The sequence below is a fragment of the Stigmatopora argus genome, chromosome 16 (genome assembly GCF_051989625.1).
Source record: "Stigmatopora argus isolate UIUO_Sarg chromosome 16, RoL_Sarg_1.0, whole genome shotgun sequence".
Classification (NCBI taxonomy): domain Eukaryota; kingdom Metazoa; phylum Chordata; class Actinopteri; order Syngnathiformes; family Syngnathidae; genus Stigmatopora; species Stigmatopora argus.
Window position 1 is genome coordinate 5710699 of NC_135402.1, and position 26988 is coordinate 5737686.

At 42.3% G+C, this 26988-nt stretch overlaps 1 protein-coding gene across 5 annotated transcripts in view; it reads right to left on the reverse strand.

Moving 5' to 3' along the window:
• Positions 1–2080: 2080 nt before the first annotated feature.
• The window catches only part of LOC144090517 (netrin receptor UNC5D-like), a 105009-nt gene continuing 80101 nt past the window's right edge, over positions 2081–26988 (reverse strand). For all 5 annotated transcript variants that reach the window (XM_077622048.1, XM_077622051.1, XM_077622050.1 and 2 more), the window contains 17 exons: positions 25717–25923; positions 20238–20381; positions 20060–20163; positions 15457–15634; positions 14682–14849; positions 14434–14598; positions 14295–14327; positions 11939–12163; positions 11052–11183; positions 10671–10877; positions 9633–9717; positions 8514–8685; positions 6823–7053; positions 6549–6698; positions 6163–6339; positions 5870–6048; positions 2081–5206 (listed from right to left, as the gene is read on the reverse strand). In XM_077622048.1, the coding sequence (XP_077478174.1) occupies positions 5011–5206; positions 5870–6048; positions 6163–6339; positions 6549–6698; positions 6823–7053; positions 8514–8685; positions 9633–9717; positions 10671–10877; positions 11052–11183; positions 11939–12163; positions 14295–14327; positions 14434–14598; positions 14682–14849; positions 15457–15634; positions 20060–20163; positions 20238–20381; positions 25717–25923 (2753 nt within the window). In that variant the 3' untranslated portion in view covers positions 2081–5010. The remainder of the gene's footprint in view (positions 5207–5869; positions 6049–6162; positions 6340–6548; positions 6699–6822; positions 7054–8513; positions 8686–9632; positions 9718–10670; positions 10878–11051; positions 11184–11938; positions 12164–14294; positions 14328–14433; positions 14599–14681; positions 14850–15456; positions 15635–20059; positions 20164–20237; positions 20382–25716; positions 25924–26988) is intronic.

The window sequence follows — 26988 nt, forward strand, 5'->3', positions numbered from 1 at the left end:
CAAAGTAGAATAGAGACAATATATGCATAGATAGCCAAGATTTTCAGACTGGAATGAAACTTAATTTGATAAGCTGGGGTGGAACAAACACAGTGCAATGAACAGAATCTAATTTAATATAATAATAAGCATAATGATACTGATATGAGACAGCTCTTTCCAGGCCCCGGGTATGAGAGTTTGTTGCAGAATGGGGGTTAGTGTCCTTGAGTGTGGTATGTGAACTGTGAAAATTTACACTCATGTATGTGGAAATGTGAATTTTACATCAACATGCCCCAAGTGAAGACTTCATGTTCTCCATTAATCGGGATGGTATGTTGGTTCAACATCAAAAGACATAAACATCCTGTCCAAAATGACTCCGCCTAATGTTAATCTAATCTCATGGTAGCTAAAGTTCCGCCTGTCTGTTCAACAGTGTGCTATGTACAGCGGATGCAAAAAGTTTAAACACTCCTATTCAAATGGAACAAATAAATAAATAAAATGAAAGAAAAATATTCTCAAAATAGGACACGAGTACAAACAAAAACAATAATAAAGCTTGAATAACTGGAGGGTAAATTCAACTGTTTGTGGTCGCAGTAAATGTGGACAAATGCAGTTCAAGTGTAGCAAGTTGGGGTCATTTGCAAACATAAATAAATGCGGAGACCCTGGGTGGAGTGGAGGAAGGAAAGCGCTGTAATTAGCAGGCATCTTGAGTGAGCCATCGTGAGAGATGAAACCTCATGATGTCCACGTCTATTGCTCGTGATCCTGGGCGCAATGGTACAAAAGTTGTTTTTTTAGAGCACATTTATCAAAATATTTGCTGTTATGTCAAAGTTGAACGTGAAAGGTGGCCACGCCCAGACTTAAAAGACAAAAACGAAGGTTTGAATTGTCTTTCAGAGACTGCATGACCCAGTAAAACCAGGAAGGGAAAAGCAGGAAACTGTCCATACCAGATATATTAACAGGGTGGGCAAAGGCAAGTTTGAGAAAAACTAAACTTGTGAATATCTGTCGAGGAAAGCTTGTGTTTATGTGTGTGTGTCTTGGGAGCACATCCTGTGTTCTCCTCCAGGAGGTCAAGCACTGCCGACGTGCTGGAAAACAGGAAGTGCGCTGTGGAGTTATCGGCGGGCTCATCCTGCGCTCCATCATCGGCTACTTCATGACACTTCACGAAGAAAAGATGCAATCATTCACCGGTAAGACTGCACATGAATGCCACTGACCTTGGGTTAACCAGCTGTGTGTAGATATGTGTGTTATCTTAGTGTGTATGATGTTCATGGGTGGGTGTGCTGTTATACGGTGACATTAAAATGTCTTGGTAAACTTGTGTTTGTTTACTTGAGGCCAGTGGGAATAAATATTTGTGTTTATGTGTCTGAGTGTTGTGTTTAAGTCATGGGCTTCCATGAAGTTAAGTGAGTGTGTCTTAGATACGAGTTTGTCCGTGTGCTTTGTACTGTGAGCGCTATGCTTGTATACTGGTGTATAAAATTTAAAAAAAAGATCTGCTTCAAAGATAAAAATGGCCAAATCGTACTTGCTGTAGGGATCTGGACTGGAAAATGAAAGATTGTAGTGCTTGCTGGTTGGCTAAAGTATTCAATATATTAATATAGTGTTAATATTTGATTACACAAAAATGTGCTGCTTTACATCACTTTCCACTTTGACTATAGTTCCCCTCCCATAAACCTGTTTAGCCACAATTAGATTCATAACCTCAACCTATTCATTCCTTGTACAGCCACTGGAAACACAAATGTCGATCAAACTACAGACGCCTGGGGGATTACGACACTTGTACAGGTCCTTGTGGGAAATGTAGGCAAAATACTACCGCTTTTGTCCACTGGCATCACCAAAATCGCTAAGAAGTAGCACTGTCAATAGCATTTAAACATGGGCACTCAAAGCCAGTTCTCACACTTTGAATCATTGGACATCTACCAGTGTCAGTGCCAGGCAATCAGTTAAGAAAAACACATTTGTTTGCAGGAATGTTGCAATAATATAGAGTTGCACAAGAAATTCTGGACAAAAACCTTTGTGTCAGTTTATGACAGATTGTCTCAAGCAGTGCAAAAAATAAGCATTGTTTATTATTCCATCCAGACCAAGTAGTTTTCTCTTTAATAGTTAAATCGTAGAATATTAAGGAGTGATTTACTAACCGTCGTCATGATTGTTAGCCTCGTACGGCAAATTGTATGAAATAATTGAATGCGTGTTTGTCTGTTGGCAGTGATACAGGGCATGACCCGCTGACCGACCGCGGAAAAGGCCGACAAAAATAAAAGGAAGACAAACCTTCCTGCGTGACGTCCGCCGGGTATTGTTTTTGCTGGCTCTGTTTAGGAAGGTTGAGGCGGTAGGAAGCCAACAGAAAAAAATAGGACAAACTTCAAGTTCGCAGGTGCTGAAGAATAATGCTGCAATGTTGATACAAGGTAGCTGCTTTTGTCGCTTATGTCATCCAGCAATATTAGCACATGCCGACACTTAAAGCATCTGTAAGGAACGGCGGCCTCCACATATTTGTGTTATCTTGATTAGAGAGTAACAGAAGGTCAACAGTTGCTGATTTGGTAACTTTGCAACTATACATGAAGAGTTTCTCCCAAATGTGGTTAAAGCACTGTCTTGTCTTTGCATCATGGAATCCGTCGAGGCGTTGGGAGGATCCGCAGAGGATTTGGGGGGTCTGGAAGCCGCCGAGGCTGCTGGCAGAAACTTCTGGAAAGACTTCTTGCGGATTCAGCGCCCCCACGCACACCCCGGCCGGCGGGTGGAACTGGCGTAGGTGGCGAAGGGCCTGCCTCGCTCAACTTGTCGAGTCTGGTTGAACGTTAACCCGTCGGATTAGCACGCCGTGCAGGAATGCGGTCTTTTGTGTGGGGCCAGGTGATGTCATTGGGCTGATGAGTCACCTGACCTGACCTGATCGAGTAGGTGAAGATTGGGCAACAACTCTACGCTTGCCTGAAAGTCTAACTCATTAGACTTGTATAATGTCAATGAGAGTGTCTAATTCAATTCAATGTTTAAAATCGATTGCTCAACAAACAACACAGAATTCCAAGCAGCGAATTTCAAACCCAAATGGGGAGGAAGGGTGATGCTGATGCTGCTAATTGTGAGTGGGAGAAGACGATTAAAAATAGACACTTGGCGGCAGGAGAAATCCAAACACTTTGGTCTTGGAAGAATTCAGACAGACGACTGCTGATGTTTGCTGTCTGATTCCAGACGGCAGCAGACGGGACGAGCGCGCCAGCCGCAAGAGCGCGCTAATCCAAAGCATACCACAAACCCTCAACACACACGTGTATACACACACTACCAAGAACATGGAAAGAGGAGTGCCGTCCGTGTTCACCCACCAGCACACAAGCGACACATTTCGATCAAATGTCATCATTTCAAACTGCAATCTGAAAAAGCTACCCTAATGCCTCATACATGCTTGGATGACAATTTAAAAAAACACGAATAACTCCTTACTTAAAACCCAAACTAACACAACTTTGAAATACAGATCCCTGTTTGTGACTGCCATCTTGGAAGACATCACTCCAACAACAAAAACCTTCACTTTGAAACCCTAATAAGTTTCTACTAGATTCATATTTAACAAAAAAACAAACAAATAAACATGCAGTAAACTCATTTACGCACACAAACTACAGGTGTTAGCCTGGGAACCCTCGGAGTGAAGCCTTGGCAGCCAAAGAGTTGGGACCCAGTTGTCCCAAAGCAAAACAAGTTTGCCACTATTTTTTCTGCATAGCTTTTAGTTCTCATGAGCTGCACATGACTTACATTTAGTGCCCCCCCCCCTCCAACTCCACTCAGACACACACACACACTTCCTGTTTGTCCCAGCCGGAATGCTATTGGGTGGTGGGAGTAGCTATTGAAGCGAGGGGTTGCGGGATTATTTGGTGGTCAGAGGGCTCCATGGACATCCGGCCCGGTCACGCTTAGCAGTGAAGGTAATAAAGTAGATTAATATTTGCCCAGCATTCCCTGCTTCACATAGACCTCAAGCTGTGTGTGTGTTGTGGGGTCAGAGGCCCTGTGTCATGGAAACTGTGTGTATGGGCATGCGCACAAGACAAGCGACTTTCACGATTAGAAAGAAAAAAGACAACTCCCTCTCTTGGTGTCCCATTGGCAATACAGCATTGTTGGTCAGTAAATTAGGGACACCATCTGAAAGTCCTTCATCCTCAAACAGGGCACTTATTTATCCTCGTTTGGGAATTGGATCTGAATGCAACACACTCCAGTGTGTTCCTAAACTCACCGCATTAAGGGGAACTGATTGCCTGGTGACCAGTTTGGGTTGTCGTCGGCCTTTTACCCGGCTCAAGCACCCCTGCAATGAATGAATTTGCAATTAAACACATAGTATATTCCCAGTCAAGTTTAACTATGAGCTACCAAAAGCATAGAATTCATTCAGGTATTGTTTGTCAGCACTTAAAGGCTTTACAGCAATGTGTTGCTGCTAAACTAGCTTATGTGTGCTGCAGTCTCTGGCAACAGCTGTAGTTTTCCAGAAAATGAGCATGTTTAACCAGGTTTGGTAGTATGAACAGTGAGAAGAGAGTCACACGATTGGACACAAAGCCACTTTATTCTGTTGGTTGCAAGTGAACCAGGCCCTGGGCTCTTACCCTTCATCGAGTGTCCCACCCTAAAACAATCTTCCTCATGACAATTTTTATAGCACATTTGGCATTAAGTCTCCAACATTTTGCATTCGTTATGGCCTCGACTTTTTTGCACAATTATAGACACGACGCAAAAGCAAAAAAATGACAACATGACGTCACACTAAATGTTTGTCCCCCCGAAGGAAGAGGAACTCGGGAAATCATCTCCCCACGATGGACACTCGTCCGTCCTTCCCGACGACGCAAAGCTCACCTTAAAGGAGCTGGTGTTTGATTCCAGGAAGGAAGTCCCTGCTGATAAGCGTTCATGCATTTGTCCAGACCTTCAATCTGCAGTCCTTGCCGAGTTTAGGGAACCCCGCGTGTCCTTGCCCGTGTTCCCGGTGGGCGATTGGACCCGGCCGATCTCCTCCAAGGCGCTGGCCAGGGAGTCCAGGTCGGCTGAGTCTTGCTGTTGTGCCTCCCACAGGCTCAGGATCACTGATGCCGGGCTTTCTTGGCAGGCGAAGTAGCCCAGGTTCCTGCGAGGTGAAAATACAACTGTCAACATCTGAAAAACGACTTCACCCTTCAAATGTATGAGGGAAATGAGAACGTAGGAATTGGAATTGTCTTTAAAAATGGACTCAAGCAAGCTCTCGCAGAAAGTGACAGATCTAGTAAAGTAAGGTCCGCTAGGGGACAGTGTTTCACCATAGTTTGCTATGGCAGGATTTTCTACCCCGCCCCCTGTTCTTCCTCATTCCTACCAGTGACCACGTGTAAATATTTGCAGAAATAATTGCATAAATCAGCTTAGCGAACCCAAGAGACCCCAGACTCTTCTCCTGTCTCACTCCAGTCGTGTCGCTTCTCTTCCTACATTTCCCACCAGGAGGTCATCAGCAATCAGCAGGCATTCACGCAAGTAAAGAGTGATCAGGCCCAGGTTCCCAACAGTCCGAGACCTTCCCGATCAGAATCTGGCGTGCCAAACGGAACGCCGCTCCCCCTACTAACTTGCACGCCACGGGATCTATAATGAAATCAGCAGCCTGGGCCGGACCGAAGGCTTTGGTGCCTGATGGCAGATTAGACCTGCCGGCCAGGCTGCCCCTAGCCTACATTCTAAATAAGCAGTTAACCAATTCTGCTTTTCCACCCGTGTGTGAGTCCATTCAGGGTTGAAATGGAACATTTCTCACCTGTCCACGTGGAGTTTCTGGGCTAAGAGGCGCCAGTCTTTTCCCTTGGAGTTGCTGCCGTCGAATGTAGCGCTGATCCTCTGGCGGATGGAGAGCGGGATCTTGAAGGCCCGTGCTCCCGTCTGAGAGGTGACGGAGCAGTCGGACTCGCTCGAGATCGGGAATGCTAACTTTGCGTTCTGGAAGGCGGGAAGGGGGGATAACCAAAGTACAATTATAGGAGTTCAAGCATGCTGAGCCCCCTCGACAGTCAAAATTGTGGACTATAAACATAGAATTGTTTGCAGTCTCACCTCAGGTTGCACCGTCGTGTACACCTGAAGGATTTGCTCTTCACCTTGAACCTGACGCACGCTGATCTTACACGAGAGGGGGGACGAAGGGGAAGAGGAGGTGTTGTTACGCTCCAGGGAGAAGGCACAGTGCAGGGGGCGCTGTTTGCCCCACCACACCTGACAGAAGGAGAACTCCTGAAGAGGAGTATAACAAGAGGAGAAACAAGAACATAGAGAGAGAGAGAAGATGGAGCAGTAGAAGAAGGGGAAATGAGAAGAGCGTAAAAGCGAGAGGGGCGAGAAAAAGTGGGAGGAAGAGAGGACGATATTTGAGATAGTTTCAGCCATTCGTGAAAATATAACCCGCAGAGTAGACAAAAGAGTTGATATCATATCGATTTTACCTGGCAGGTGGTGAAAGGCTTGATGTTCCACAGCATCTGCGAGACATCCTGGATATTCACCTGCAGGCTTAGCGCGTTCCCGCGGAACGACAACACTTTGGGCTCCTCCAGCAGGCGCCCGCCTTGGACGCGCTCGCCCGCCGCCACCTCCTGGGGACGCCAAATGGGCACGTGGCAATTGAAACGAGTACCAATTCCAAATAATCCACAGAGTGAAAAAGGAAAATTCACGTTGGGTCAAGAGAGTAAAATAAAAAGGAGCTTCAGTCGTTACTTGGAAGGCGTGCGGCGTGTCGTCCACGCAGTAGACCCTGAGGATGAAGCCCATCGTCTTGGCGGCGTCGTGGCTTCCGAAGGCGGCCAATCGCAGGCGCTTAGCGGCGTGCGGCCGCAGGGGCTCGCCCACCAGGGCGTAGCGACCGGGATGCTCAAGCAGCATGTGGCAGCGCTGCTCCTCCAGCAGGCAGTAGCAGGAAGTGCACTCCTCCCGCACGCACATCACGTCCTGTTAGGAACGAGAGAAAAGGTTGAGCCTACATGCGGATTTCAGCGCGTGTCAAACTGTCGCCAGCCTGACTCTTAGGACAGTAGCTGCAATTACCTCCTACGGGGAGCGATAATGAAAGTGGGATTGGATGAACACCACTGACATGTTATAGATAAAGGATGCATATGTAATGCATAAATTAAATTGTTTCAGCTTGTATGGCTATATTTTGAGCAGCAGGGTAGGCACATTTTGGTTGTCCTCTTTTGCTATTTGTTCATAATAACACCAACCTGCACAATGGAAATAGAGTGGTGCCTTTAAGTTTGACAATTTCTTTGACCAAACTCATAACCAAAAAGATATTTTCTTATTCAAATGAATGGAAATGCCACATATGTGTTCCAGGATACACAAAATGTTTTGGTAATGAGTTTACTTTTAATTATATATATATATATATATATATATATATATATATATATATATATATATATATATATATATATATATATATATATAATATGTAATATTCTATTTCGTAAAAATGGAAAGGAAATTCAACTTTCAATTCCAAAATTGTATCTTAACCCTAGAATGGTAATCGTCTATTTCAGGGGTTACCTTTCAAGCTTCTGAAATAGAGGGTTACCATGGTTACCGGGGGGAAAAATGGGTACCCTTCATTGCACTGTCTTGCTTAGGACCCATTTTTTTCCCCGGTAACCATGGCAACCCTCTATTTCAGAAGCGTGAAAGGTAACCCCTGAAATAGAGGGTTACCATTCTAGGGTTAAAAGGAGCCAATTTTGCGCAAATGATCAAAATGTGTGTTTATTTGGTTTTTGTGGCAAATGCCTCAACGCTTCTTTGGCCATTTTGTTAATTTTTGTGGACTTAAATGAGGAAAACGATTATTTAACCAATTCTGATTAGATTTTACATATATGTTGATAGTTTGGAATTTTTGAAAATCTCACTTTTCATTTCATTTTTTTCACTCCACGGTCCAATGGCAAAAAATGGCTAGGATTCTGAAAATGAAATGATCTTTGAGTCATTTCTATATTTGTAGGAAATCTCCATATTTGACTTTGAGGCATCTTAAAGTTGACACATCAAGAGTGCAGCAGGGAAGTCTTTTGGCACTTTAATGGATGGCAAAGACCTCCAGTTGCGTTCGTAACGCTAATTCTGGAAAATTCATGGTTACATCAGACATCTTCCTCATTATCTTGCACCGATCAGAGAAGCCGCGCCCACCCCTCGGTCGGCTGTGGCGAGTCCGTCGTTTGATCGTGGTCTTTTGCGTGGGTGTGTGCGTATATGTCATGATGCCTCAAAGGAGCCACCTCCAGCTTGCCCCCTCTGCATGATGAGGTCACCAGACCATTAAAAGCGCTCCACGACGCGAGTTGGAAGGTGGTGAGATGGAGAATGTATTGTATATGAGGTTAGTGTCAAGACGGATAGCTGACCTCCCACTTGCGGTCCTGCGTCTGCCTCTTCAGTCGCGGGATCCAGTGGTCGGCGGCCGCCTCAGCGCTGTGGGGTACAGTCAGGACCACGGGACAGGACAGGACCATTCCTGGTGGGCCATACGTGACGGCGGGACTCAAGAAGATCTCTGATCCTTCACCCAACGCCAAGCTACGAGTCACAACAGTAGCTCGTGATTTGCACTTTATCTTCACTTTACAACATATGACTCATCACAGGGTGGACCGGCTTACTCATTTTTTTGTCTGTATTTTATGAAATATGGATTAAAGTTCTTTTTTTTACATATATATTACATTGAAACTGAATAACTAAAGTGATCTATTATACTATACTAATACTGAATCAGAAAAGGTGGTGGAATATCGTTAAGAAATTAATAATAATAAGTTCCTCTTTTTTAATTTCTTTTGAAACGTATCCTAGAACCTTTGTTTTTTTTTAGGCCATGGGGAGGGGTTAATTATGTATTGTGTACTCTTTTTTAAATAATTCATTGATTCCCATTGACGGCGACATGACCAGGCAGTGAAACATGATCACATAATAGCAGTCATTACTGTTGATTTCAATGAATGAGTTAACATTATTATTATGTAGTAATGTTCCTCCAATGTTTTATGTAGATTTATTACATTTAAATTCTGACATATAGCAGCATTTCCTGGTCAATTGGGGTGTCTCACACAACAACAGTGACTGAGCCTGACATATCGGAGATTCTTGAGCATGTGAAAGTGAGCTCGGAAGAAAAGAAATGAAATCCCATTTCGCCAACCTGCAGGACTTTCCCCGCCTATGGGCTGATAGCGTTTGATTGACAGCTCGGTGCTGCGACTCCGGCAGCTTCCTTAAGCGGCCAAGTGCACGCGCCTTATCACAGTGCTGCACAACGCAGTGCAGAAGAAGCGAGCCGAGGCTCAGAGGTGGCTAAAGCCAGAGGGGCATGTCATCATCTCTGGGTCACTTATTACCTTCTGGCCAAAAATGCAACTAAATAAAAGCCTGCCAACCATCAACTTAACCAACAAAGACAAGCTGACAAACTAACAATTGAACAACACGAATAATTAACAGACAAAGTCACTAACAACTACCTGCTGTCCTCCTGGTTGACGATGACGCTGGTTTCCCATGTGATGTCATTAGCGATCCCTCCGACGGGTACCAGAAGACTCACACCTGTGCAAGGCATTGGTATCATTAGCATACTCGACCTACAGAACATTATCATTGACACATGAATTTACATTGAAAAAAAATCCATTGAAGGATTACTAAACTAAATATCAATAGTAGTAATGCGTAACTGGAATGCATCTCATTGTACAATGTACAATATAGTATATTGAAATTTAATTGTCTATATTTAGTATAAGTTTAAATTGAATTGAATGCTTTATTATCATTGTACATACATATACATACTTGGTATATTGAATATACCAAGTATGTATATGTATGTACAATGATAAAAGCGTTCAATTCAATTCAAACTTGCACTAAATATAGAAAATTAAATTGAAAAAAATAATACAGCTAAAACTGAGAGCAAAATGTTTCTCTACTAAAAGCATATTAAGTGTAAGCTGTAGCAATGATATTGTTTTCAAGTTGAAAATGTTCCGTATGATTTCATTTATGTTTTCCTTCAAATCCTCTTATCTCATTAAAGAAAGGCATCATCTTCAAATTTGAGTGTGTTTCCCCGCTGTTGATGTTTTTGTGCTTTCCGAGACCGAGGAGGCTAATTGAGGCGTTTGCGAGAAGGCCAAAGCTGTCGGCTTTCATCTATGGAGTGAATGAGAAATGAATGTTCTCGCTGGATGGATGACATTTTCACATTCTTGCTGCGGGCCAATAACGACAAGGTCAAGCATTTCCAAAATGTCCGCCTCGCTCGCTAAGTGCTCTTGTGATTTTTTTTGTTTTGGCCTGGGGACAGAAAGGAGCTAAGAGGGAGACGAGAAGGGGGATGACGAAAGGAAGAGCTCGTAGAGAAGGTATGGATGAGAGAAGGATGTGAGAAAATGAAGTTCCGGAAGGGAAGTGAGGAAAGGATGACAGAAGGAAGAAAGAGGGAAGGAGAAAAAAAAGGAAAGAAGAAGAAATGAAGGCTGGAAAAAGTGGGGTACCTGTGTTTGGTACCACCAGGCGTCCTCCTGCGTGCCCCAACATGGCTGTGGCTTTGTGTCTTGGCCTAATGGCGGGTGCCAGTGCCCCCTGTGAGCTAAAGAGGCTCCTCTCTCCGCGGCTCAGCGTGGCGCCCACGACGACGCCGCGATAGTCTGGAGAGAGGCCCCTTGGGAACGTCTGGGGGTGAAAGTCGGAACCCTCCGACCCTGCGTGCATAAGTGAGTACATAAGCAATGAGAAGGCAGTAATAATTAGACCAGTTAGTCTCACAGTAATCAAGAACTACATTGGTTATTTACCAAAAGTGAGTAAATAATAAGCTCGTGTAAGAGAGTGACATTATTGTGATATTATGAAGAGCAGATCTGAGAGGATCTCACCTTTCATCTTGATAACTGGGAGGGGGTCCAAAAGCTCCTTGTCCATGGCGTCGTGGAAGCACATGGGACTAGTGTATGTGCGAGACACGCTTAGGTCAGGCTGTAGCGACGAGTGGATCAACAGAGTGTTCCCTGTGGAAAGACACATTTATTTTGTAGGCTTTAGGACATGCCTGTCCAGACTTGGGCCCACTGCCCATTTCTTATTGGCCGCAGAAAATGATTAAAATTTCATTGGATTCTGTTGCACTTGTCAGTTTTAACACTAGACGGACATAGTCACTTAAAAAGGGCCTCCATTGGCCGAGGAGTCAAAGTCTGACATGTTGAAATTAACGTAGGAATTGGCACAGATATATCTAATACTTAAAAAAACATTTTAAAAAAGCCAACCTTTTTTGTCCAATATCAAGTTGCATCCTTTGATGTTAAGAAGTTTGGATGCCCCAGCTTTAAGAGTAACTTAGAAAATAGGCTACCTACTATGAGTCAGTATTTTAGAATAGTAGTATTGCATTTTGACTTTTTTTAATAGAGTGACAATGCACCATTGCATGAATAGTATCGCTTGAAAGACACTTATAATTTAGTGAAGCAAAAGTGGTCACAGCGTCCAACTATGCTTCATTTCAACCGTCTTGCCGTAATATAATAACAACTCTACTAACTTTGTAAAACAAATTTACATTAAGCATCACACATGCATACAATAAAAGATTAAACAGCATGCATGAATTATTCATATGAACCCACATTCATGATTCATACAGATACTGTAAAGCACACAGACATAATTTTAAATCACTCCATTCTTTATGTTAATTAGATCTTGGCATACATAAAGCTACTGTATATGTATGTTTCTGTACATGTGGCATTAGTGTCACCTTGGCGTGACGTCTTGAAGTTGAAGGACTGGAACCCTCCGGAGAGGGCGGATGAGTCAATGACATCCACTCCGTAGTCTCGGCGGCTTCGGCGGTACACGGTGACGCCCACGATCAGCAGTGCCACTGTGGCGGCGCCGGCCGCCAGGCCGGAGTAGAGCGCTACGTCACTTCCGCCGCCACTGCCGATGCTGCCGACGTTGCCGACTCCACTCTCCACAACACCTAAAAATGAACAGCAATTGTGTTTACTAACACCTACTAATTGATTCATTCATTTATTAATGCTCAAAGTAACTAAATACGTCAATCGCCGTCTTTTCCCGGGGAAATCATCTCCCTGGCCTGGTTCTGAAGTCTAAAAAGCTCAAGTATTCGTATTTAATCAATAAATGCTGTTTTTGGCTGGATTTTACCCCTTTTTCGGGCAATGTTTGCCGGTACGTCTTTGACGTTCATCGCTGTCTTTTCCCGGGAAAATCCCTCCCTGGCCCGGTTGTAATGTCTGAAAAGCTCCAGTATTTGTATTTAATCATTAAATGCTGCTAGGAAGTGGATTTTACCCCATTTTTGTGCATTGATTTATTGATTATTTTTTACGTGTCGCAGCTGTAGTTGCAGTCGAGGTTTTATAACCATAAAATAGTTTTTGAGGGTTGGATTGATTCGGTGAAGACGCTACGAGAAAATGCACGGACTGGTATCCACTAATACCCAAAAAAATTGCAGATCGATGCTCTGCAATATTGACCCTTTGATATTTAGTTTCCAACCACAGCTTGCCCTTGCCAATATGGTTAACAATTACAAAATGCCAACAAAGAAGCTTCGGTAAAAAAAGAAGCAGCAAAGGAAGTTTTATTCCGGCATGTGTTTTTGAAAGTGCTCATTTGGCAGCCATGTTTTCGATATATGAGCTGTTACTTCAAATGGCGGACAAATGTACATTAAACAGTAAAATCAGCCGGGATTCTACATTTTTGGAAAACGGATCTTGACCTAGCTTTTTTAGATGAAAACTGGAAAAAGCAGGCCAGCCAATGCCAATTTGTATCCTCTGCTTGCATAAGTGATGTGCCAAGCTAATGTACTAATGTTGTATAATTGCACACACTGTGGACTCAATGGGGGCATCGGGCTTGACACCAAAGTGAACAAACATAAAAAAACAAGAACATTTTGTCCGTAGAGAGAATTTTAAGTATCCAATTTTAAATGGAGATCATTCATTTATTTATGATCTCCCATATCAGGTAGGACCAAGCCATTGTAGCATTTAATCTACATTCAGGAGAGAATGCAGTAATTCAGTATCAGAAGGAAAACAGTTTTTGTCAGTACAGTATCCGTCTACACCAAAACAGAGTAGCGGAATTGCTAAAATATGAGAGGAAACAAGTAAAGTTGTTGGATCTGGATAGACAAAAAGAAGTTGAGGCGGTTACTAGTTGGGGTGTTAAGGAGGAAGGAATCACCAGGGATTGCTTTGTATGTGAAATGTGCAATGACAAAACTCTATTTTGGTCCAAGCAGAAACTAGGACCAAGGACAAAACGCCGAGCACGTGCATCGGGCTGCTGGCTTGTTACGTGAAGATAACAAGATCCAAGTGGGAAAGTGGGAGAAATCCACTCAGCAAGAAGCAGTGCAAAATGGGAAAAATAACAAAAGCACATTAACATTTTTCCACTGGCAGGTTAATTGAGGGCTCGCCAAGTTTGGGACAAACTAACAAAGCCAAGACAAAGTGAGAAGGAGTCACAGCAAAGACTCCTAAGCCTCATTCGCACTTAAAGTCCCACAAACTTTTCGGTCTTAGAACTTCTTGGTACTACAAAAAGAAAAAAATCACTCTAATTTGTACGGGAAAATGCTCCTAACCACTTTTGGTCTCCCGATACAGATTCCGACATCCTGTGTGGTATCGGCCTATGTATAGAAAGTATTCAGACGCCTTGAAATTTTTCACTGTCAATTTTTCACCAAAAAGTAGTCAAGTTAATATAAAGTAATTGCTGTCAAGGTTTTGGTCACACAATACTTTAACTCATTGGCTGCCATTGACGGCACATAACTTTGAAATGGAATGGGTGTCTACTCCAATTCACAACAGAAGGACAATTGAGTGCCACATGATTGGACGCCCATCATCATCTTGGGAAGGGTGACAAATGCTTCGTTTTCTTTTATCGGGTAGGGCGACCAGTGGTTGGAAAATAAGTCTTAAAATGTGCATATTGCTCAGCATAAGCATATTATTTCTTAGTATTCTCAGATACTGGTAACAATCCATAGTGTTATTGGTGCAACACTAAATGTTATCAACATGATGACTATAACACATATTAAAACTCACCTTGTGGTTTGGCATCACGTAGCAATTTTCCATCTGAAAACAAAATGAAAGTTTGATCCATGTATTAATATAGTGATCCCGTCCGTATAAGACTGCTCACTCATCCTGTTCTTATACACTTTTGTATTGCAACTCTCACTTTGCGTGCAGAGGCCTCCAGTGCAGTTGTCGGTAGCCAGCGCCACACCGTCACACAGCCGCCCCCCGTGTTTAGGTTCGGGCGCCGTACACTCGCGACTCTTCCTCCTCTCGCAATCGCCATCGCACGCCGACCACTCGGTCCACATGCCCCAGCCGCCGTCCACTGGGCGGGTCGCAACCATCACAACACGAGCATTTGAGCGAATGCGACGACACATCAATCTTGTCGAGTCATGGCTAGCTCACCTGGACACGGCGCAGTGCAAGCGTTCTTCTGCAGAGACGTTCCATCGCAAAAGGATCCGCCGTTGAGCGGCGCCGGATTGGTGCACGTGCGCGAACGTTTGTGGACGCCGCGGCCGCAGCGTACGTTGCATGCCGACCAATCGCTCCACGACGACCAACCACCATTTACTGTAAGACATTATATTATAATGACTTTAGAGTACATACAATATACATGAGGTGGTTTAGAAGTGTAGGGACATTAAATATGCAAATAGGATACATTTCCGCTTTGTCGATAGATGAGAAATGTAATGGTTAGCGCCTTCTGAAACCCCAAGGCCAAACAAAATATAGCGATGGAGTGATTAATCTCATGTTTGTTTACTTCTACTCTAGTGTGCAGTTGTTCAGTAAACGTACGCAAAGAAAGAAGTGCAAAAATGATGATAGATCACTGATACAAACACTAAATTGGAAAAAAGCCGCCAGTCTCTAGAGTTCATCAGTGAGACAACAATGATCAACGGCATCGAGTGTCACGTTTGCCTGTGATTTGCAGCAAATGAAGCGACGTGTCAGCGCATCGACTATCATCAGACAGGAAGAACAAGTCATCAGGCCATCAAGAACATTATGGAAATGAGTGATTGATGGGAAGAACCTGATTAATTCCTGAGGCGGCTCCATTGCCTGTCTCTATCGACTAAATCAGACCAAAAAGCAATAAAACACAAATTACTTGGAAACAAATCTTTAAAAAAAAAATGCATAGTTGAGGGTTTTAATAACTCACCAAAGACGATGACAGCAGCTGTGGAACTGCGTCGCTTGGCCACGATGTTGCTGGCCACACAAGTATAGTTTCCTGAATCGGAGAGTTGGGCTTGAGAGATAACCAATCGGTGGTCGCCTTTAGCATCCATGACGCTGCTGCCAACGTTTAAAGGCTCGTCGTTTTTCAGCCATTCTACCTGAATATGGCAAATACAGAACTTTACTTTTGAAGCCATTTATCATTTTCCCAGTTCAAATCAAAACGACCGACTACTTTTGTCTTTTAGGCATGGCTTCTTAAGCATTTTTTGTGGGTCTACATACAATAAATGTGATAAAAAACACATTGTTTTTTATAACACACTTCAGGTGGAAGTTAAAGCATTCCACCAAGTGCCACTAAGCCATTTAAAAAAAAAAGTACACTCTAGTGCAAGGGTGTCAGACTCGGGTTGGTTCGTGGGCCGCTTTAACGTCAACTTGATTTCACGTGGGCCGGACCATTTTAGATATAATATTTAGATATTATTTTTATAAATGGATTAAAGGAACTGGATCAAAAGCCCTGAATATTCCTTTTTTTATAGATCTAAAACAATGTTTATTTGGCTTTTTTTCTTAGTAAGGGAAAATCTCTTTTAATCATTATGTTCCATATTAAAGTGGAAAATAGAAAATATTTTTATATATTTTTAGATTTTACAAAATGTTTTTTGAACTAAAAACAAAGAAAAATGGTTTAAAAAATTGCAATTATTGATTTAAAAGGGGGAAAATCAGGAAATATAATATACATCTATATCTATCATTTTAATTTGATCCTAAAACAGAAGTTGGCACTCATGATTTACTTTCCCAGGCCACACAAAATGATGTGGCGGGCCAGATTTGGCCCCCGGGCCACCACTTTGACACCTGTGCTCTAGTGCAACCAAATGTACATTTTGTCCAGGGTTAACATTTCTGCCAAATTAAGTTAAACTCGATACAATTTATGATCAAACTCTAGTGAAGGATGCTCTGTTGAAACTGGTCCCTGCGCTTGAGCCCTGCAATACATTGATATTAGCATTAAAATCTTTATATCCACTATCCAGGGAGAGAAATCCGTGAATCACATCGCTTTATTTAGGGATTAAAAAGTCAGTCCCATTGGGAATTCTACGTATGTATGTGAGTCGAGGGAGGTGTGCTTGCTTGAGCGTAGCATTTGTGTGTTTGTATTTGGCGTCCAGTCGCTGAGGGATTAGCACAGCAGCCAACAAACTCAGTGATTGCCTTGCTCTTTCCAAGCAACCCCAGTTGAAAAGGGGAAAATAACTAAATGCCAGAAAATCAATAACTTGCGAATCACGTCATCACGAGCGCTGTTGATTTTTCTAGCCCGCGCACTCTGTCTTCCATCTTTAATCTAGCGCCCGCTGGTGGGCCGCGTCACTCGCTCTGTCAAGTTTGTCCAGCATGTTTGTCTCTGCCGTTTTTCCCCCGCCTGGCGGTACAATCAAGTTCCACGCTGCCGAGCGTGCACGGTTCGATTATTCTTCGACCCGCGCAATTATGGCAGCGGTGGCTTTCTACCCCCCGTTGAAAAGTCTTGGACGTTACAATAAAAAGGAGAAAAGAACATGAGGACTTTATCCCTAGCGTTTCCATGGAAACAAAAGTCAACAGCTTTTGCCGCAGAGCGAACATAACCACGGGAACAAAACAAGAGTTTGTGTGACAACATTATGGGTTGCTTTAAAAATGCTTGGCAATATCGGCAGCTATTGTCAGCAATTAAGCCCGCGGCAATAAAAAGCAGACAGAACAAAGTGCATTTTTTTACCGTTTAAAAAGGCATGCAAGTTGGGTGATAATAATAACGTTCACATTTAATCACAAGCTAATATCGGCAATTACACTAAGTACATTTCATTCGGGGCGAGCGCGCGATTGCTTTTCTCACTTTAAAGAACGATTATTTGAAAAATTTCAAACCTTTTCGGTGTGACCTTTTACTACAGCAGCAATAGTGTCACTGTAAAACTGCTGTGCCATCATATATGAGTTAGATATAGTGCTGCACCAATTCTGAAACTATACGTGGTACTAAAATTCAAGTATCGTTGTCAGCGAGTTCTGCGCAACATGAACACTTTGAGATTTAATTCCCAAACACTAGTTGTCCTCTCCATGATGGTCGGCAACTACCATTTACCAGCCATGATTTAACGTTTTATGAATAGTGACATCACCATGGGCACATATAAAGAGCCAAGTATCGGAATCAGTATCGGGAGCAAAAAATGGCATCTGGGCAACACCATTTAAAACGTGCTTGCTGAATATGAATTTGAATATGGTACTTTGTGGTCATCAGTGTGTTGATGCATTGATGCATGTGACAAAGCGCGGAGTGCTGGTAAATAATCCATAAAGTCAAGTAAATCCCAGCTGCAGCTGGAAATAGCATCTATCCACATTTAGGAAGCTTCTCTTGTCTTTTTCATGATACCAAGTTGAAAAGGTCACCCCCGTATCGGATATTTATTTACTAAACTCAAACTGGCTCTTAAAATTCCGTCCTGTTTCCTATATTAAAAAAATATCAAGAAAGGCCCAGAAGATGTTATGCTGGCGTTAGGGTTGCTTTGTGACTTTAATGCAAAAAAGAGGCATCCATGTTATCTGCTGTCCTGCTGTGATAACAGCAATCAGCTTAGCATGCGTGATAGCAAAAAGAGCTTAGGTCTGCTTTAGTCTTGTAGACGATAGGACACTATTTTTTTTCAATTAAGACTTTTTTTTAATACAGCCAGAGAAGTTTGAAGAGACAAATATAACCCATGTGATATTCTCCTACGCAAATCCCTTAAATAGAACAAAAGAGGTCAAAAAGTTAAAACGACTCATTGAGAACGAGTCCTCAGTTGTCGCTCTTCTTTTCGCCATTTCTATTTCCCGACAAATGGTATCGGTGCAATACAAATAATGACAAGGCAAAAAGTGAGTATTCAGTCAACGGCTGCCATTGAGGGCGATCAACGTCTAATCTATTTGAAATGTAATTTTAATAGGTAATGAAGCTATAAATTAATTTGTGCTTTATGTTGGGACCGAGTAAGCTCGACACTTTTCCCCCAGAGCTGCTTTCGAGGCCAGTTAATCGTTTTCAGGACTATTGACTGAGCAGGACACCATGTTCCAGGCCGAGACTGTTGATCTGAGTTGGCAATGAAGATCTACAAGGGACTCTTGAATTGCTTTGACTTGGATTCCGGCAGATGGCGATAATCGCATTATTGTTTAAAAATACGGTCGCTCTGTTTACCTTATAAAGAAATTATTATGCTTATTCGTGCAAATTCTTACGCAGTTGTTTTGGTTTCCGATCTAATATGAGCAGTTGTTTTTTTTACCTTGATGGTGTTATTCGGTTAGCTTATGCAATTGTTTGAATCAGATTACATTAAATGTTTTGATTATGCGCTGACTAAATTGACAGAGGAAGATGCCGTTTCTTTAGAATCCTCTTGGACGAAGGCGAGTTGGGAGTGATTTTCCTTGCAAGTTGTAGCCAGTGTATGTTAAAGATGACTCCCTGTTTTGATTAAAGTGTATTAATAATAAATCTATCAAAATGGGAAGGGCCGATTGGGACGCTATACTGTAGTTATTGGATCCCCACATGGATTTATGTGTCAATCAAAGGAAACAGCAGTCCCGACTTTTGCGCAAAGTTAAGCTTTCGACTTGATGAATTGTACAGATGGAGGCTCAGCGTGATGCTGCACGGCTCAGCAGGACGGCCAGCGAGAGCGCTGGTTGCTATTTTCATTGTTGTCCTCATTGATATTCACATTGATATTCATGAGGGAGAAATTAAAAAGGCCACATGTCAAACAGGGGAACACACGTTTGCCGAGGGAACTGACAACTGAAAAAGTCACAGTGGCACGTCATGTTTGATGTATTTTTTTGGATTTTCCGTTGGCGCCCTTTAACACTCATGCAGGTATGGTTAACGGCCGAGATTAAAACTCTCCTTTTTTGTGAGGCAAAATAAAATCTCGTCTTAGCTATTCTTTGAACATAAATGTATAGGTTTTTATTTGTTTTTCACTCACTTTCTGTTCTGCTAAATCCTCACAAGGGCCGTGAGGTTTGCTGGAGTCTATCCCAGCAAATTTTGGTCTGTAGGCGGGGGACACTCTTAATTGCCAATCCTTAAGGACAATTTAGAGTGTTCAATCAGCCTCTTCTGCATGTTTTTGGGATGTGGTAGGAAACCAGAGCACCCTGAGAACAAACTATGTATTTATCGTTATATTTTCTTAGTTTCTATTCCTAATTTTCATTTCATCCTAATTCAAATGTATTTTTAAAGTTCACATATGTGTTATATTATATATACAAATAGAAAGATTATATCAATATTTTAGTTATTTTTCAAAGCATTTAGTTAAGTTTATTTAATAAAACAATATTTTTTCTTATCTTTTTAGTAGATTAAGACTAAGAATCCACAAGTTGTGCCCCCAAAAGAGGATTTCACTAACATGTTGCCCTATGGTGACTCAGAAGACGGATCTGCTCATGTTCAAAACGCCGCCACGAAAACAGAATTATGGCGTAGTCACCTGGGCTGCAGGCACCCCATCTGGTGGACGACAATGCAGCACAATCATGCCGCTCAGGGGCACCTCCAAGCCTTGAGGGTCTTGCTCAAAGTTTTTCCTCAGGTCTGGGGGAAAAAAAGGAAGCTGCATGAACACCACCAGAGACACCAAAACTGCGCACTTAACATTTCGGACTTACAGGCGATCCGCACGGACGCCTTGTGGCTTTTGGATGTTCCGAGGTGGCTCCAAGCGACGCAGAGGCACCAGTAGTCCTCTGGACCGTGGAAGTCCTCCACCTGCTGACGGGACACGTTGATCATCACCTCACGGATCTTCAGCCCTGTCGGCATCAGTTAGGATCAGTTTTAAGATTTACGTTGACAACCATTGTTAGAATGCATTTGCTATAATCAAGGCTAGTTGTTATCATTGGAATGCCTTTTTTGAACTTTTAGATAGCTCTTTGAAAGGCAGCAACATTAAAAGGGGAAGGCAAATAAGGTTAGTGGTTAGAAAATGATGCTTCAGAAACGATAAATACCGTAATTTAAGAGTATAAGGGTCTACTTTTTTCATCCCCCTTGAACCCGACGGCTTCTAGTCCAGTTCAGTTGGTACTCGGACGTTTGGTCGTCAGACGTTTGGTCGCCCGGACGTTTGGTCGCCCGGACGTTTGGTCGCCCGGACGTTTGGTCGCCCGGACGTTTGGTCGCCCGGACGTTTGGTCGCCGGACGTTTGGTCGCCGGACGTTTGACAACATGACAGATAATTGACTGTAGATACCAGCTCTCAAAATTATATTCATGACAGAGAGAGTTTAATATCTAAATATCTACTGTTGAAACCAGCTCTCAAAATTATATTCACCCGGGCGACCAAACGTCCGGGCGACCAAATGTCCGGGCGACCTAACGTCCGGGCGACCAAACGTCCGGGCGACCAAACGTCCGGGCGACCAAACGTCCAGCGACCAAACGTCCGGTCACGGCTCAGTTTATATATGAGTTCTTATAGCCTGATGAGCTTTGTGTTTAGTAGGGTTGTCAAAAGTATCAAAACGTGTTAAAGTGCGACCCAAATTTATAATACATTGCAAGGACAGAGTGGTTGTAGGAGGATTGAAAAAAACTCGATCCTTGCTGAATGTCCAGGTGTAGGAGGACTTCTGAGTCAGTTCGATCACAAAATCCTTGAAATTGCCACAACCTGAACACCTACAGGAGGAAGCATATTTACTTCTGCAAACATACAGGGCCACAAGCCATGTTTTGTATACACACAACTGCATATATTTTTGTAACGTGAATGGCAACTTAATATTATAAATGTTCAAGTGTTGATAGTATTTTTACCATATAGGGCTAGCTCTTCGCATAAACCTGAAGGTTTTGAATGTATTTTTCATCTTGGGACATCATTTCTTATTTGAACAAGATGTTGGCAAAAACAAAATGCCAAATTCAAGGAAACACATTTTTCACAGATCTGTCAGGAAAACAATCGAAAGTTAGTACTTTTACTTTGGGTCAGCCCAGCGGGCTCAGTCATTGTGACGAGAGCATCAAAGGGGTCCCATTATTCTAGCAAATGTATTCACCAGCCAGACGCTCATCATCACGAGCGGCCCGAAGCTGCAATTTCCTGTGGGTCCAATAAGCTAGTCAGCTATTGTGTGGTGTAATTGAAGGCTTTTAAATGTCCATCGCTCCTCTGACAATTACGCATTCGAATGCGGCGTGACGTGATGATTTCATATTTCATTTCTGGACATTTTTAATCGTCACCTTCCTCTCGTTTGGTTGCTCTCTTAAGACCACAAAAAATAAAGATGCATTAATACGCATTTATTGTTGACTATTAAAAGGGACATGATTTGGAAAACTGACATTTTAATGCCCTGTATACATAATAGTTGTGGAAAATGTCTCTAAGGGCGATCAATATTTTTTATACTGTAATTTCTGGACTATAAAGCAAAAATGACTGTAAGTTGCTCCGCCCAAATGTCACTCAATTTAAGAAAAAGAACATATATACGCATCACCTGGCTATAAACTGCAGGTGTGTTGGTTTTATATGGGAGATACATAAAGAGAGATGTGACACAGAAGTATTTGTTTCATGAAAAATATCTATCAACCAAATAAACACGCATCAACACGTGGTTGAGGTCACAATGTCTTCGTGACATTGACAACATCATTTTTAAACAACGAGAAATAATAATGACAAAATATGAAGCTCAATTGTCCCTAAAAAATATATCAATAATTTAACCGCTTCATGATAAATAGCCACAGGGTAAAAAATGAAAAAAAAGGAGCAATTTTTTGTCCAAGGCTAAAATTGGTGTTAGCTTACGGACATACAAGCTTACTAAAAATGGCATCAGTTTGCTGCGTGACTCTTTTGCGACGAGAGCCCAAAGCGCAAAGCAAGCCGAGGGGCAGCGCAAGCCCCGCCCACACCGCCTCATCTTTATTGATGGCCACGCAAGAGAACCTGATGAATAAACAACAACGTGATGATGATGTAGTGCCTCACGCTGCAGGCACAACAGGTGACTCCCATGGCCCGAAGCCTGTATACGCACATACTTTGACTTGCACATCATTTATTTATTTATTTATTTTTAAGGGGTCGTTGATACTAATTGACACTGTCTTATGAAAGTGGAAAACTTCAATAGATTTGTTTATGCATGTGTGAGTGTGGCTTGCAGGAATGCATGTGGCACGCTCACACGAGAAAATCACCCTAATTCCGCCATTAAAATGCCCCGAGTGCCTATTTGGTTTGTTGATGTGCAAAAAAAAAAAGTGAGCGTGTGGCAATTAGGAGGCACTGAATGCTCACTGAGGATGACCTCATTTACAATATTTATTCATGAGCTAACATGCTTGCTCCTCCTTGTTTAAGTTTTGGCTTTTTATGCATTAATCAATTAACTTATTGGCTGTCCAGAACATTTGAATTCAGGGTTGGCAGCGAATAAACATGGCCAGCCCTTGTTTATTTTATAAAATCTCGAGAATTGGGGCATTAGAGCAGTTGCTATGCAGCTTTGTTTTCCATTCAATTCTTTTCAAGTAAGACTTCAGCACCTCTATTTCCCCTTGTATCCATTTCCATCCCCCTCCTGGTCTTATCTCATCCCATCAGGGTATCTCTAATGCCTTCCTTTGTCCTTCGATGACCTCCTCAGCTTTAGAGGCACTTATGTTCTCAAAGTTGACGGGCCATTTTTACCATAGACGGATAATTATTCGCATTATCTTGGTGTAGGTTAGTGAAAAAAATGACAGCTTAATTCTATTTTGGAATACATTAATATGCAAGGCAAAACATTTCATAATGAAAACATAATTATGTGTGTGAATGTAAAATATGTTTGTGCATTCATTACAAATAAACACATTCACAACCTTAGGTGCACCTTTTGTTGATATTACAGCAACAAACAATAACCCTTTCAGGGACAGTGGTCACTACCACGGAGATCTTTTTTAAAGGTTATCATTAGCCTAACTCAACCATTGTCAGCCTAAGTCACAAAGTTGTGGTAGATAGTAAACGAGGAAATTTGATATTAAGAGAAATCTGTTGGCAACAATAGACCATGATTTCTTTACTGCTTGGGCGCCACTTTGATGATCCCGTTCTCATCCTTACATCACAATTTGAAAACAACTATTATCAAAGTGTCTTCCTGGAACACACACACACACACATACTGCATGGCTGGTGTTTTTTATTTCTATGGTAGGCACATAATTGTGTTCTTCCCCCCTGGCCAAAACATTGCAGTTTCCCCACTTCTCATCTCTTATTCATATTCCTATACAATGTATTAAAAACAACAACAACCCTATAAACAGCTTTCCATTCTACATAAGGGCCACCAGACAATCCTCAGCATCCAAATTATTAGGTACACGTACAGTATATAAAGGGAAAGACCCTCTTAAGTGGTCCCAGAGGTGCTTGGAATCAAAGCCCCGACGCGCACACTGCGAAACTCCATTCTTCATCTCTCTCGTATGAAATATTAAAGTCAACACGCGTTTAAAGAGATCATCTAACTCGGATTCTGACAGATGCTGCCACCAGTAGACCAAAAAAAAAAATCTCAGTGAACAACTCGTTTGTTTCCTGCAGCGCTCTTGTTGTGGATTCACGCACAGTCGGGCAAATCTGTGCGCTCGCCAGCTTTCTACACCCGACCTAAAGACACATGGACTAGGAAAAGATTCCTTGAAAAAAAAGTGATAAAGTAATGGCAGTAGCTCCTCTCACTAGTTATTCATGATGTAAGCAACCTTACACGATAGAATTCGACACGAAGACAATCCTTTAAATAAAGGTTCGCCTCAGTGCGTTCATCTTAAAAGGACGTCCAATACGCTTCAAAGACAAACAATTGATCTCAGGTAAATTGAGTCCAAATTAAATCTTGTGTTCTGGATGCGAGCTTTTAAGAATCGATGCCATTAATTTGGCATTAACTTGTTAGCGTCCGCTCCGCTGAAGCATCTTAGGCAGCTTTTCTTAACGGACGCCGCAGGGGCCTTCGACTCGCAACACTTTTGTGTTCTGGTGCAGAACACGTAGAGTAGAAGCACATCGTTTCAGCTCCAATTAGCTCACCCACGTCGTTAATTAACAAAGCGGCCCCGGCGCATCACCAAAACAAGAAGGAAAACATCCTCGTTATGAAGCGAGAGTGGAAGAAATCCGGCCAAAGCAGGCGCTCTGATGAAAGATCACCTCTAGGCTTTTGGGAAAAGCTACCCGGTCCAGTTTAGGGAGAGGATCCGGGTGAGTTCAGATAAGAGGTGAGAAAACAGGGAGAAAATTTTGGTTCAAAACACCCTAAAGCATCTTGGACATAATTCAAGCATTGGTGTACAATAACAGCTTTTTGCTGATGGCTGTGTGAGAAAGATGGGTCTGTTCGTGATTGGTCAGGATTCCATTTGCTGCTCTACAAATGACGACAGTAGTGTTCTGATGTTCCATGTTTTATGAAGAAATAAAAATATCTAATAATACTGTGAGTTGGTCATACACTACTTATTTCCTGCCATCAACGTGGCAGACAGATGTCAAATGATATATTTCAACATTATATAAGGAGCTCCTGCGAATAAGTCGCAATCTCATAACAACCTCAGCCAAAGTATAAAAACAAAATGGATTGGACATTCATTAGTGAAAAAATAAATGGAGGGGGGTGCATCTTGGCTAGAGAAAAAACTAATTTAATTTTATTACTTCATTGGCTGCCAGTGAAAGCGCTACACTTCCAATTGTTTGAAATAAGGGGGATTACAGCGAAACAACATTTGTTGTCACAGCCCAGCTTCAAAGCGATTGGGTGTCTAATAGGGATTAAGAAAATTTTGACAAGCAGCAGTTGGAAACTAGATCACAAAAAGTACATATGAAATATATATTACGGTTTTAGATGTTAGAACAGTGTTGGTCTCATATAGTCTTCTGTAATGAGTAATATTGTACTGACCAAACTTGAATTTTAACAGCCATGATTTTAAACCTTAAACCTTTTATAAATGGAAAAGTTGAGGTTTTTGTTTTGGCTAGACTGATAGAAGCCCGCTTCGCAAAGACCAACTGGTCAGCCGGGGTGGATTTGCATGAGATTAGTGGCTACCTGTTCCCAGGTCGGTGTGCTCGCGAGATGCGTGCTGGCTCTGATGGACCCACTCTCCGTTGCACTTGAAGAAGATCTGCAGGGCAGGCCTGGCCTGGCACCGGAGCTTGATGGGGTTGCTCTTGATGATATACGCATCCACCGGCTCTTCCACGAAGCGCGGCAAAGTGCCGGACGCACCATGCTGCTGGCTTTCACCGCGGGAGCCTGCACGGAAATCAGATCAAATCATAGTCAGGCTCCATTGAAACACTTTTGACACATTGGGCTGTCACACTGCCTCCGAGCTGTCAACGTGTTAAACATCTCCATCTGGAAAATTCTCATCGTCCTAAATCAGATGCCCTGTAACCAGGTAGTAACTTTTTAATTGTCTCAACTGGCCCTGCACTATATTTATCATGGACATTCTTGAAATGATCATTGAAACTTTAACCCCACGCCTTACATTAAGTTAAGCATCATTTCAAAATCCAGCATTGCCGATCTGCCTAGTCTGGTGATTCACTCCCACTATAGTTTGCATTAGTATTTAAAGTACAAGGTGGATAAGATTTCCAAGCAGGAGATGCTGAAAGTATGAGCTTGCACATAGCTCAAAATAGCCACCTTCCTGTTTAATTTACTGCACAGGCCATTTGACTTTTTTCCTCTGACATGTCCACAATATTTCATGTTGATTCGTACAACTGGTGCTAGGAATTAAATGTTTAAAACTTTTTAGAGAACATTTCAGCTGAGTTAACTTCGGGAGAAAGATATTTAAGACTCTATGAAATACCGTATAAGGACATACATGATATAGATCACACGTTTCGGTCAAAATGAGTCTTAAAGGACCTGACATTTTTGCGTTGCGTGTGTAGTCCTGATACTTCACTGCCAAGTAATGACCAATATCCAAACACCTTAGTTTTGCCCCTTCATAATTTACAGTTGCCTGTACTTAGATTTGGTCGCAATTGGACAAAATCTCTAAAGGTTTGCAGTTGAAAGACATTGGAAAATTGCCATGGCCGTCATATGATGATTTTGTCACGTGTCTCTCACTTTCATGCCACTTAGTGAAACTGAAAGCTAAATTATAATACTTAAAAGTCTTTAGTGAACACATTAAGAATGGGCTGTTATTTTAAAAATCAATAGGATTCTTGCCGTGACAGCGCAATTATTCCCGGGGTTCCAAGAAGACTGATGGTGAGGTATCAGGAAACGCATTAAATTGTCCATTGATCTCTGCTACCTTGGCCACCTGGCTTGAAAAAAAATCAC